A 13,217-nucleotide genomic window follows, 5' to 3' on the forward strand; every position below is an offset into this window, starting at 1 on the left:
TAAATAATCTTACGAGTCTTCAAGTTCGAGTCGTTCGATCTTTTATCATGTGACTTCCATAGACGCTAAACAATGCATTTGATCAGGTTTTTTTTGGATCATATCTTCATGTTATTGTTTCAATAATTATGGGAGTCACGTGACAAAAGAACTAACGACAAAGACCAGAAGATATGAGGTGAAGCTGCTCATTCTGTTTATCATCATTTGTCCTTATTGTCATATTTTCATTATTGAAACTATAATCAAATTTGGTGTATGTAGAGGATTTGGGCATCTGCTTATTGAACATGTAACATTTTATTTGTTGGAACTAAACAACTCAAAAAAAAAAAAGACTTGTTCATTTTGATGAACGAGTTTCCAAGAATTTTTAAAGAAATCCAAGTCATTAAAATAGATCTTCTCTTCACTAAAGGACAATTTATTGACTAAGGGTAAATTATTAGAATGGATGTTAGTTCACTAAATTTTGCTTGGTAAGCAATTTAGTACTTTTAAATCTATTGCTTATTTGAGGTCAGAAGGAAGTCATTAACAACTCCAAAAAAATGTTTCTAAATAAAGTATTTATGGGTCAAGCCATTTTAAACGGTCAAAGATTCAATACCGACGTTTTTCATTCTAATCCTAATTTTCATTTACATTCCATTACCGTACAGCATCTGGGTGAATCCGATATTCTATCCGAATAATCCTCTGTGAGCTCGGAAAATCAAATCCTAACGTTATATTTCGGAATTTAATCTGCGCTTTAAAATCTTTTCATCCTTTAGTTTTGGACCCCAGGGCATGGAGCTTCAGAGAGAGCAGGTGCATGAGAGATAACTTTGAGTGCAATCATTTTGGCCTGTACAAAGCGAAAATCCCAATCGAAAGTGGTGTGGTAGGATAAAAAAAAAAAACAGGTTAGAGTCCAGCGTGACTTTTAATGCCTGGGCCTGGAGTGATGAGTACCAGGTGAATGGCAACCCCTGGTGGACCTCCTCACCTCCCCACTCTGTTGCAAACTAAGGTAACCAGGCGTAAACGCTCAGCTGTTCCTTACAGTCAGCCCAGCCTTCAGCACTTCTCTATATTTACCAGCTTCCTCGGTTACACAAGACAACCGTGGGGCGTTAACAAACCCCTGAACCATGCTGACTGTCCTCAGGCTTCCATCTATGTAATAGTAAACATATGAAGCACATGGTGGACAGCAGACCAGTGTGGGAACGAGGAAGAGGGTCAACGGCACAGACGAATCTAGTTTTCGAAACTATTCCGGAGTGCACTTTCTCTGAAGCCATGATTATTTGCTGAGATTATACATATGGGGAAATTCTACGTGTCTGATTTAGAACCTCGATTGATTTAGACCACATATTTTGGAACCTTCAAGGTAAGCGCACATCTAACATGGGTTTATTAGACTGATGTTCAGACACTATCGATCTCTTAACCCTCAATTTTGTTAAAAGCCATGAATTTATTATGAGGGTCAAATGAATCATTTGTGTGAATTCACCTCGTCTCGTTCATTAAAAAAAAAATCCTAAATATAGTATCTCTTGTTCAATCTGTTTTCCTAGAGATGTCACATTCGTTGCTTGCATTATGTTATTATTAATATATTATTATATTATATTCAATATTTCGACCTCACCTCAATTCAAATCCCCGGTAGGTGTTAATTAGAAACTGCGCGTGTTAATTGAACACTTAGCGTTTCTCGTTTCGACAATTTTGCCTTTATTTTAAAGTGAACATTCCTGTTATGATTCCCATCTCTACAGGAGAATTTCCGAACGCTCTCGTTTCAGCAGAAACCGTCGATTTCTTTCTTTGTGACAAGACCTGGGAATGCCATTGGTCATTCTCTGTCGTCACACTCTTAGTAAAGGGAGTTAATAATACCCAATAATGATTAGCGTCTCAAAATAACAGTCAGCGTGGCCTGTGTGATATGGAGGGAATTAAAACTGGGAGCTGTCTCTGGGGCAAATGGACGACTCAATGCCAATAATAGCTTGACTAAATGCCCTCACCCGAAGGCAAGGGCAAACCCAGCGAGAGATTGGACGCAGCTGGAATGTGACATATCCGCCTTGTTAAAGTCGGTTTTGTTTGGAAACAGTGGCCTACATGACAACGTCGATGATTTAAGAAGACGCAAACCAGGCGAGGGAAGCTTCATATCCGGTTTATTGGCTGTTTATGTTCAAGTTCGGAGCGCTTTATCAGGGTGTAATGCGTTGATAAAATGAAGGTTGTGAGGTCGGAACCCAACAGTCGAATCAGTGATTACGAGTTCTTGCTTAAGTAAGAAACTTTCCATGGGAACATCATCTGGGGAATTTTGGAAAAGTCGCAAAGGAATTTATGCGAATTTTTTGGAAAAAAACAAACAAAACAAGAAATTCCTTAAAAACCGAGATCCGTACTGAACTGTGAATTTTGTGTACTGTTACACCCCTAGTGTTATGTTATGTAGGAATGGACAGTGCGGGAATTGATGAATGTGCAGGGTAGAAATTCAAACAAAATGACATTAAATCTGGTTGTTTTAACGAATATTATCCTTCAGGATATTTTTTTTAACTACATTTAAGTTCCCTGTTACTGTCTAACCTGCAATTGTATTAATTCCCAGTTAGTTCTCGTTAATTTACATGGAAAGTTTCCAGTCTTGAAAATTCCTGGAATATTGCAACCCTATCTGCCAAATGAGTGAATGTAATTTCTTCTCTTCCACTCTTTCTCTAAGCATGGCCTATTCATCCCTTGAGCACCTTCCGTTCAAAGACCAGGAACTTCCAGGCCAAATGTTGTGCCAACTGAACTGCCTCAGGCACGAGCGGATCCTCACCGACATGCTCCTCTGCACCGAAGATCTGGAGATCCCATGCCACAGAAACATTCTTGTTTCGAGCAGTCCTTACTTCCGCGCTATGTTCTGCAGCAACTTTCGTGAGAGTGGCCAGACTAGAGTGGACCTGAAAGGCATCAGCTCAGTGATCTTGAATGGCATTGTAGACTACATCTACACTGGAACCATTACTATAAGCATGGAAATAGTTCTTCCTCTGATGCAAGCTGCTTCCATGTTGCAGTACCCAAAGCTTTTCGAGGCTTGCTCGGCGTTCTTGCAGGAGCAGCTGAACCCTGACAACTGCTTGAGCATGATCCGGCTCTCTGAGATTCTCCACTGTGAGAGCTTGAGAGAGCGGGCGAAGGAGATGGCTGTGCGCAGTTTCTCTGACGTGGCCGCCTCGGAGGACTTCTGCGAGCTCTCACTGCCCGAGCTAATGTGCTACCTGGAGGATGACCGGCTTTGTGCTGAGGAAGAGCAAGTGTTCGAAACTCTCTTGGCCTGGATCCATCACGATCCTTTTTCTAGGCGAGGTGCCATCCATGATCTGTTCAAGAAGGTGCGCTTGAGGTACATCCATCCCACATACCTCTTCCAGTTCATAGCTAACGATCCACTCGTGCAGTCCTCGACGCTTTGCACAGAGATCATTGAATCGGTGCGACGGCTGATGTTTTCCGTGAGCGCCAAATGCACACGTGAGCTAAAGCCTCTCTGGACCACACCTCGACGTTATACCTGCCGAGAGACTTTAGTCGTTGTCGGGGGTCGTAAGAACAACGAGCAGACGTCCCGGGAGGCTCTGCTCTACGATGAGCGTACTCAGCGCTGGCAGTGGCTGGCCAAGTTGCCTTTGCGCTTGTACAAAGCTTCTTACGTCTGCATACACAGTATTCTGTATGTCGTCGGAGGTCTCAGCCTGAGCATGGCATCAGGAGAAAGCACAGTCAGTGCCACGGTTTATACCCTCTCACTCAAGACCAACCAATGGAGGACAGCCGAGCCTATGCTTGAACCACGTTACGCCCATCAGAGCGTGTCTTACTTGCACTTCATCTTTGTCCTTGGAGGCATAGGTGCCGATAAACAGATCTCGAACACGGTGGAACGCTACAACAGCATGTTTAACCAATGGGAACCCATGGCCCCAATGCCTACAGCAGTGCTCCATCCTGCAGTGGCTGCCAATGACCAGAGGATCTATGTGTTTGGAGGGGAGGACTCCATGCAGAATCCGGTCAGGTCGATACAGGTAAGTCAGTTTTAAGGTGGGATTTGGTGCAGTTTTTCTCAGTTGCTTTGGAGCATTTTTTTCGATTCATAATTAATATTCGCGAACCAGGAAGTGAACTTCTCAAAACAATTTGTACAAACAGCACAAAACATTGGATTTCTTGAAAAAAAAAACAGTTTAATTTCTTTAAATCCTTAGTTCTTCTCTCAAAAGGAAATATTTGTCAATCTCCTTGGCATCAAAAGTCATTATTCACAAACAAGATCGTTAAAATGTTTAGTCATGTTGTCAGTATTTCTGATGTAAATTACTGTAATTTCCGGACTATTAAACGCACCCATCTATAAGCCTCACCCACTGAATTAGACAAAGATTTTTATTTTGAACATAAATAAGCTGCACCTGTCTATAAGCCAGGTGTCCTACACTGAAACTAATGAACTTTACACAGGCTTTAATGAAAAACAGTGTCTGTAACACGGCTTGTATCTAAACAGTAGCCTACCAAGAAAGTCATTGTTCACTGTCTTCCTCCTTCCTTTCACAACTAATTCTCTCGGGAGTTTATCTTTTGGCATCGTCGTGCGTTTAAAAATCACCATCGGTAAAGCTTTTCTCCCGATGCTGTGCAGCTCAGAACACAGGTGAAGTGTGTTTTCATGCCCGGTTGTTTTCAGCGTGATGAATGATTCACATTTCCTGTAGACAGTCCGAGTGAGCGGCAGGTCAAACGTCAGAGGAACATCCTCCATATTTATGATGTGGTGCGGCCCGATTCAGTGGGAGCGCATTTGATTTAATATAAAGAGTTTCATTGGTTCACCTGAACCCGTTCAGCAATTCCATTGGTCTAATGTTATGTGGTTCAGTGTTTTGGCTTGAAGTTTGTGAAACCGGAAAAAAAACAGGGAAAATCCATAAATTAGCCGCTTTGTTCTTTAAGCCGCAGCGTTCAAAACGTGGGAAAAAAGTAGCGGCTTATAGTCCGGAAAATACGGTACTTCATTTGGATTCCAGCGATTGAAAATACACAACGCGTCATTTCTTCTGTATGACATCTATGAATTTTAAAAGCACAAATCTATTTATTCGGTTAAATTTTTTATTTAAATTGATTCACACTTTTACTGTACTGTACCAGTGTCCGTTCGTTTCGTGTTTCGCTCTAACGCCAATTGACTGTTAACGAGATTCACCTTTGACCTGTTTTAAAGATCTGATGCCGTTCACTCGCCTTCATTAGTAACATTCAAGATTCATCTGCACAATTCATCAATTCAAGACACATTTACAAAAAAACTCGAATAGAAATTTAAGCTTGACAGATGACGACTGGTTTAACCATTTTGCATTTTTCAGTGACATGTTGAGATGTTTTGGGGGTTAAAACCCATTCAGGTGAGAACCAGTATAATATATATTGAGCAACATGACAAAGTAGGAAAGCAGCAGACAATTGTACACCATCATTTAATTAAACATACGTAATTTGATCAAAGCAACCGGGATTTTATGACGTGCGCAAGAGTCCATGATGTGGAGGTCGAACAAGTAGTTTCGAGGATTTTGTTTCTTCATCAAAGAAAAAGCTCCAAAGCAACAGATAAACGATAATACACTCGATCACGTTGTCTGAACAAGTCCAATTCTGCTTATCTGTACAAGGTTTATCACATTTCACGCAACCAGTGGATGAGGATGGAGACCAGGACGGTGAAGAATGTCTGCGCACCTGCTGCGATCATAGAAGACAAGATTTACATCATCGGAGGTGGTAGAAAATTTGACAAAAATGATCGCACAACTATTAGCTTACATTTTCTTTAAAATGTATTTGTTTTGTCCTTTAAAGGGTACACGAGAAGAGTGATCGCTTACGACACCAAAGCCAACAAGTTTGTGAAATGTGAGAACATGAGGGAACGGAGGATGCATCACTCGGCCACTGTGATCAACAACAAGCTGTACGTGACAGGAGGACGCTTCCTAAACAGCCACGATGTCATCGAGGACTCGGATTGCTTCGAGTGCTACGACCCGAAAACCGATGTTTGGACATCTAAAGGGTCGATTCCGTACAAGCTTTTTGATCACGGCTCTCTGGCCCTGGTTTGTGTCTCCAATCGACCCAATCCTCCATGACCTGATCTAACATCTGGTTGGTTCTCTGTCCAGGAAATATTTCATTGACAGGACCACAATGGAGACTGGAGACCATCTGAGGAAGCAAAGGTTGCACTTCAACCTCACATCATGCAGTCTTCCAGAACGGATATGTGGAAGCTTTTTCAGAAGAGCTCTGGGAATGTTCTCAGAAGACCGGATTACAAACTGTGCACGTGGCAAATTGAAGCGCTACTAAAATTGTCGGTGTTCTCCAGAAAAACATTCGGAATCTGCAAACACAGGATGTTAGGACACTGAAGTGTATTGTATTGTCAAACTGTAGCCCATTTGAAGTCACTTTATGAAGATACATTCCTCTAGAACTAAACGGAAACCCATAACCAGCTTGAATGCGAATGATTTGACTGAATAAAAACCGCTGATATGCTGCACTTGTGTTGTTCTCGCATGCCTTCGGTTCGACTGCGAAACTTTGTTTACTCAATAAGGCCTCGTCTTCTACATTGAAGTTTGCTGAAAAAGTCACAAAAAGCACTAAACCATCTGAAGATATTTATTGATATGACTTGAATTCTTTTCTTTTCTTTTTTTCGTACTGCTTTTGATGAGAAATGTTTACTGCATGTCCAAAAATCTAACCATAGGGTTGCAATGAAATCAAGAAAATGTAGATTTTTATTTTTTTTTTTAATACACAGAATAATATTGTTATGGTCCTGCTTTTCCTGACCCGTCGATCTTCAACAGCATGAGCTTCTTCAGCAGTTTGAGCTACAGGAGCTCGTCTGTTGGATTACATGGACCAGCCTTCGTTCCTCACCTGCATCAATGAGCCTCAGGGCCTACGACCCTGTCGCCGGTTTACCACTGTTCCTTCATTGGAGCACTTTAGATACAGACCACTGCAGATCAGAAACATCCTACAAGAGCTGCAGTTTTGGAGACGCTCTGACCCAGACGTCTAGACGTCACAAATTGCTAAAATCCTTACGTTTGCCCAAAATGTTTACTTGCTGACTAATGAATAAATCCACCAACTAACAGGTGCCATGATGAGATAATTAACGTTAAGAGATAATCAACGTTCTTTACTTCACCGCTCAAAATGTTCTAATGTCTTAACGTTACGCCTGATCAGTGTATACTTACAACCTTCAACCAAGTTCATCTTAACTCTGTTCTATGTCTGTATGGTGATCATTCAAACTGCAAATGAAACAAGAAAAAAAAAGCATAATATTCCAGCTTTCCTCTCCATTTGCTCTTATAAGCTCCACTTATCTGAGAAGATGTTCCACTAGATTTAGTGGAGATTCATTCAGCCAAGTAGGAAAGTCAGGTACTGGTGTAAGGTGAGAAGGTAAGTGTTCTATAGCAGGAGATCTGCCACGACGTCTAACCCATATGTCCAAGCATATCTTCATGAAGTTCGCTTTGTGCATGTTGTGTCATGCTGAAACACATTCAAATCCCCAAGTTCAGATAAAGAGAACATTTCTTGCTCCCACATCTGAAGACCTTCTACACAATTTTGTTCATCCTACGAAAAAAGCTTGGGGAATAGAAGAAGAACTCATGAGCTTAGGGCACACTGATCTTCTGGAGTCAAATAAGCAATAAGAGTCTGTAAAGATGTTTTCCATCTCCTGCTCTTTAGGGACAATGCTCTGTCAGACTCCATGGTTGTAGAGGAGTGTTCTGTCCAAGGTCCTGCAAATGTAGTTATAACCAGGATGAAGAAACTTTACGGTATTTGGACGACAGCTTGAAAAAAAGTTACCCATAAAGACAAACATGTGCTTTATACTTGTCACATGTACTTTACAGCACAGTGAAATTCTTTCTTTGCATATCCTATTGATGTTAAAAGGCTGGGGTCAGAGTCCAGGGTCAGCCATGTTAAGGGCCTTGCGTAAGGGCCCCAAGCCTGATAAGTAACCCAGAGCCTTAACCACTGAGCTAGCACCTCAATATATATTATATATAATCATGTATTAGATGTTTTTGGTTTGTATGGTTGATTAAAGTATGCACTATGTCTATTTCTGTGAATATATTTATATTTATTTACTCGATTATACCTTATTAAAAAAGAATATACCTTTTACAAGATTGTTAAAGAATTCATCATTGGAAAAAACACTTTTTACTGTTTTTTATATGCACACAATGAATCGGAATGTAGAAGTAGAAGCTGTCACATTTCATAATCAAATAGCTTTTAAAACTCATTTACTGTAGAATTAATATACAAACGAACAAAGGACTGTACATGAATCCCAAACCCTAACGCTAGATGGCGCCACATCACTGCAAAATGCACAACGAAACTGGAAAATCCACTACCAGGAAAGGAATGAGGGATGTCTCAGTGGTGGCTTACACCATGTTGTGTAATGATGAGAAGGGATTAAACTAAATCTGATGCATTGTAGGTGTTGCAACGTGAGAATATTTCTCTAAGTCTCCGCCCCAAAAACCCTGAAGAAGAACAAGATGGACACCTAAGCAGATTGGTGTTTGAATCGTATTATATATCTTATTCCATGTTTAGTATTTATTTGCTCATTATAATAACCTCCATTCTTCTGGGGAGATTAGATTTCAGAGGGTGTTTGTGGAGATTTGAAGCCATTCAGCCAGTTAGTAAAGTCAGGAACTGTTTAATAGGGTTTATTGCTCTATAGCAGATTATTCCAGATCTTTCACTCCAGCCCATGTAAAGCAGATCTTTGTGCACACTGTGTCATGCTGGAGCAGGTTTGGGTCTCCTGGGTTCGAGTGAAAGGAAAATTTTAGGCCAACGTTGGTGTATCAGGTTGGGGAAGAACCACAAAAAAAAAAGTCTGGTGTTTCAATACTTTTGTGAAATATTGTGTTTTTTTTTTTTTAATTTATGCTGCTCAAAGACTTTTTGATCGTTTTAGATTCTGAAATCAACATCCACAATATGAAATCCAATAAAGCGATAAATAAATAAATACATAAATAAATCCCCAGTTTGCTACAGCAAATAATGTTTATTATCAATCAATTCATTAAAAAAAAAAAAAAAAAAAAAAAAAAAAGGATCGTAGCTTTTACATGCACAATGTTTGTATTTTTTTGTGTTTATTTTTTTTACAGAGATACAATACAGTGAATGAAGCGACTGTCTGGGACGTGTGACTGGTGCAGGATCTTTCGTTGTTCTGCATTTCTGCACTTTTAAAGTAGCGTTAAAACAAAAGGAAAAAAACCAAAAAGGCCTGTTTTTCTTGGCGTTCACACCCGATTGAACAACATCGCGCCGAGCCGAACGACTGAACAAGTTCTGCAACGAAACATGGCCCCCCAAAAAAAAAAAAAAAGTTAAAAAGTAAGAAAGAAAAAAAAACTTAGCATGTCGTCAAAGTGCATCCTGTGTCAAAATGATTTGGCGGTGAAAAGAATTTCTACAAAAATAAAAACAATAATAATAATAATAATAATAATAATAATAATAATGATAATGATAATATAAAAAAAATATACAAAATTAGGAGTGATCACAAAAGAAGTATATATATATATATATATATATATATATATATATATATATATATATATACACACACACACACACACACACACACACACACACACACACACACACACACACACACACACACAGTAGATTAGATCAGTTTGCTAAATGTATCTCCTAGTGCACGATCGGTCGCAGCTTCCTTCAATATATGGTATCTCGTATGTACAGCAGGTCCGACAAACAAACACAGTTCAGATTGTGGAGTGTTATTTTGGCACAAGCAGGTTCTTCTTTACGAAGCTTCATCCAATCCCTAGAAAATGTTACAAAGCTGAGGATGGGAAATGAATTTGCTCTAAAGTTTTAAACACCAAAGTACAAAATATATATTCTGAAAGATTTGCAGTTATCAAACCTAACAAAGCAGCAGTTTAAACAAACGCCAAATGAGGAGAAAAGCATTTGACTGGTAAATGGAAAAAAAAACAGGGCAGACGGACAGATTGAAAGTCTCCGTTCTGTCTGTCTGTGTACTTCATTTTATTCCTGAGTCTGGGAAACATTATTTACATGTCTGGGTTGATCCACATAACCAGCATACTGCTTACATAAAACTGTATGGTTCACTCTCTAATAAAAAATATACATTCATTCAGAACATTTTCTTCCAGTGGTACACATGCACATCTGAAATGCAAAATTAAAAGCTGGTCAAAACTGGGGCTTTGAAGCCTTTGGTACAAACTACATTTTCAGGTCAACTTCACATTTTTCCTTTTTTTCCTGAGACAAGGGGACAGGGCTGGTGCGCTTACAGAAAGGGCAGATTCACCTCTGGAAAGTAATGAAACGAAGGAACTACAAATATTTAATTACGTTCCTTCTGATTTGGTAATACAGGAGCCATCACAGCAACCGGTCTTCATCCTGGACGTGGAAGACATTCTCCAAAAATAAACAGACAGGATGAACTGGATAGCCGGGCCAAACCATCAGGCCAAATGCCAACACTTTTAGTCACAGGAACCGAAAAATGATCCCCAGAGCAATAGGATGTTGTATAGGACAGCAAAAATAAGAGCTCATTAGATATTACTAAGACCATCAAGACCTGCTGGAGACTCCACCATTTTTAGGCCACCAGAAAAGTCTTCCTCCTATACTTCGTTGATGGTCCGTTCCGAGGGACGAAAATCGCGGGATCTGGAGGGTGACATGTACAAAGACTGGGTTTTGCGTTTCATACGGGATCGCGTGCTCGCCGCGGATAAGCTGCGTTTGCTGGAGCTAATGATGTCGTGGATGAAGTTCTTGCAGTCCACGCACACCTCCATGGTGCTCCAGTCCTCCGTCAGCTCCTTTGGCAATTCCAGTTCATCTCTGCAAGTGGCGTACTCCCCGTGTTTGGACGCTCTGTAAAGAAAATCAGAAACGTCACAGCGTTTTCGGTTTGAGAAGATTAGCCTTACACTGCACAAATCCCACTCTTCTGGGAAGATGTTCCACTACATCTGATGATTTTATGGAGATTTGCGCTGATTCATTCGACCAGTTAGTAAAGTCAGGTACTGATGGAGGTGCAATAAGGATAATTAGATTATATTTTGTGTTATTGTCTTGGCACCTTAAGGACCATGGACAGCTGACAGATATTCTTTTAGATATTCTTCATATAAAATTTGCCTTTTATGGGCATTTTTCTTTTACCTTAAAATATTATTTTTTTTTTTTTTTTAAAGTGCAGAGAGAAAAATTCTTATTTAATCAGTGAAATAAAATAATAAGACATTTATAATATAATGTAATATCATAAAAATAGAAGATAAATGTTTATAATAGAATATATTTTGAAAGCTGTTTTTTTTTGTAGGAAAAAAATAAATAAATAAAAAAAACCTTACTTTTGATATTTTGTGGATATCGATTATATTGATGCAGTGAAAGAATGCCCTCTTAATATAGAATATAGTAAAACAGATCACTTTGATCCAAATAGATCACATTTAAATCTCATTATAAAACAACTACAAATGATTTTCAGTTGAATGTGGTTGAAAGGTTACCTGGTGGTGGAGGCTTTCAGGCTGTTGCGCTGATTGGACGAGTGCTTCTCCACTTGGCCCATGACTCCAGCTTCCTTCTTGGCCAGAGTAGGTGGCCCGAGAGAGTAAATGGGCAGGTTTTCGTAAGGCTTGGAGGGCAGCTTCATCTAATACAAAGCATTTATGCAGGAATAAATTAGCAGACATTCACAATGCATCAAAATATACATGAATTCAGATTCATACATAAAAACCAGGGATTCATACACACCTTCTTACAACACTGTGAACACACAGGCCTGGGGGAAAAAAAACAGCAGAGTTCAGTGAAAATTACAGAGCACCATGATGACGGTGATTATTTTCCAATAACAGTCTCAAAGTGGTGTATTTAGCTTCTATGACAGCAATTTGCTAACAAAAAAGACGTTTTATTTATTAAGGACGGAATGTACACAAGCAAATGTAATTTTCCATACGCTGTTATGCACAAAATATTTTTTGTATAATGTTTATACAGAGCCTTGCAATACCCAACCCAACCCAAACGTTGGCATTTCAAGTCCTGGAGCATGGCTCACCTCTTACAGAACTGACAGGTGTAGGACCAGGTAAATATCGAGAACTTCTTTGTCCGGCAAGAAAAACAAAGCTGAAAAAAGAAAAAAAGAATGTAATGGATTTGTTCGACCATATTCCTAAAGAATATGAGTTATGAGAATTAGTCTGAGTCATGAAAATTTGCGCCATGATTGAGATCGGCTTTGATTGTGTGTAGCAGTAGTAATTCACCTTTCCTTTCTTTAGAGCGTTGTAGACCTCTCTATACTGCTGAAACTTCTCGAGCTCAGCTTTGACCAGAACCTGTCTGATGTGCATCACTTCATCTACAGTCAGAGTCAGACACTCGACAGGGTAGCAAAATTCCTCCTAAAGACAGACACACACAAACATCATTACAAACATATCTACAGACAGACATTCAGTCACACAGACAGACATTCAGACAAAAAACCTACACATATACTCAGACAGACAGACAGACAGACAGACAGACAGACACACAGACAGACAGAAAACCTACATATATAATTAGACAGACAGCAGACGTTCAGACATTCAAACAGACATAAAGCAGACATTGAGACATTCAGACAGACATTCAGACAGACAGACAGACAGACAGACAGACAGACAGACAGACAGACAGACAGACAGACAGACAGAAAACCTACATATATATAATAAGACAGACAGCAGACGTTCAGACATTCAGACAGACAGACAGACAGCAGACACTGAGACATTCAGACAGACAGACAGACAGACAGACAGACAGACAGACAGACAGACAGACAGACAGACAGACAGACAGGAAACCTACATATATAATTAGACAGACAGCAGACGTTCAGACATTTAAACAGACAGACAGCAGACATTGAGACATTGAGA

At 39.7% G+C, this 13,217-nt stretch overlaps 2 protein-coding genes across 6 annotated transcripts in view; one reads left to right on the top strand and one right to left on the bottom strand.

Moving 5' to 3' along the window:
* Positions 1-1,121: 1,121 nt before the first annotated feature.
* On the top strand, positions 1,122-6,418 carry klhl38a (kelch-like family member 38a). Of its 3 annotated transcripts, none has more exons than XM_083543303.1 (4): positions 1,122-1,381; positions 2,747-4,103; positions 5,751-5,856; positions 5,938-6,418. In XM_083543303.1, exons 2-4 carry the CDS (start codon positions 2,748-2,750, stop codon positions 6,225-6,227), a joined length of 1,752 nt encoding a protein of 583 aa, XP_083399429.1. In that variant the 5' UTR covers positions 1,122-1,381; position 2,747; the 3' UTR covers positions 6,228-6,418. The 3 variants fall into 3 exon arrangements, with proteins under 3 accessions (XP_083399429.1, XP_083399430.1, XP_083399428.1); XM_083543304.1 differs by lacking the exon at positions 1,122-1,381 and adding an exon at positions 2,044-2,160; XM_083543302.1 differs by lacking the exon at positions 1,122-1,381 and adding an exon at positions 2,183-2,256.
* Positions 6,419-9,306: 2,888 nt separating this feature from the next.
* Positions 9,307-13,217, bottom strand: part of spire1a (spire-type actin nucleation factor 1a) — a 32,793-nt gene continuing 28,882 nt past the window's right edge. For all 3 annotated transcript variants that reach the window (XM_083543285.1, XM_083543284.1, XM_083543283.1), the window contains 5 exons: positions 12,555-12,692; positions 12,344-12,414; positions 12,034-12,061; positions 11,784-11,929; positions 9,307-11,133 (listed from right to left, as the gene is read on the bottom strand). In XM_083543285.1, the coding sequence (XP_083399411.1) occupies positions 10,878-11,133; positions 11,784-11,929; positions 12,034-12,061; positions 12,344-12,414; positions 12,555-12,692 (639 nt within the window). In that variant the 3' untranslated portion in view covers positions 9,307-10,877. The remainder of the gene's footprint in view (positions 11,134-11,783; positions 11,930-12,033; positions 12,062-12,343; positions 12,415-12,554; positions 12,693-13,217) is intronic.

This window comes from Silurus aristotelis, assembly GCF_946808225.1.
Source record: "Silurus aristotelis genome assembly, chromosome: 6".
Taxonomy (NCBI): domain Eukaryota; kingdom Metazoa; phylum Chordata; class Actinopteri; order Siluriformes; family Siluridae; genus Silurus; species Silurus aristotelis.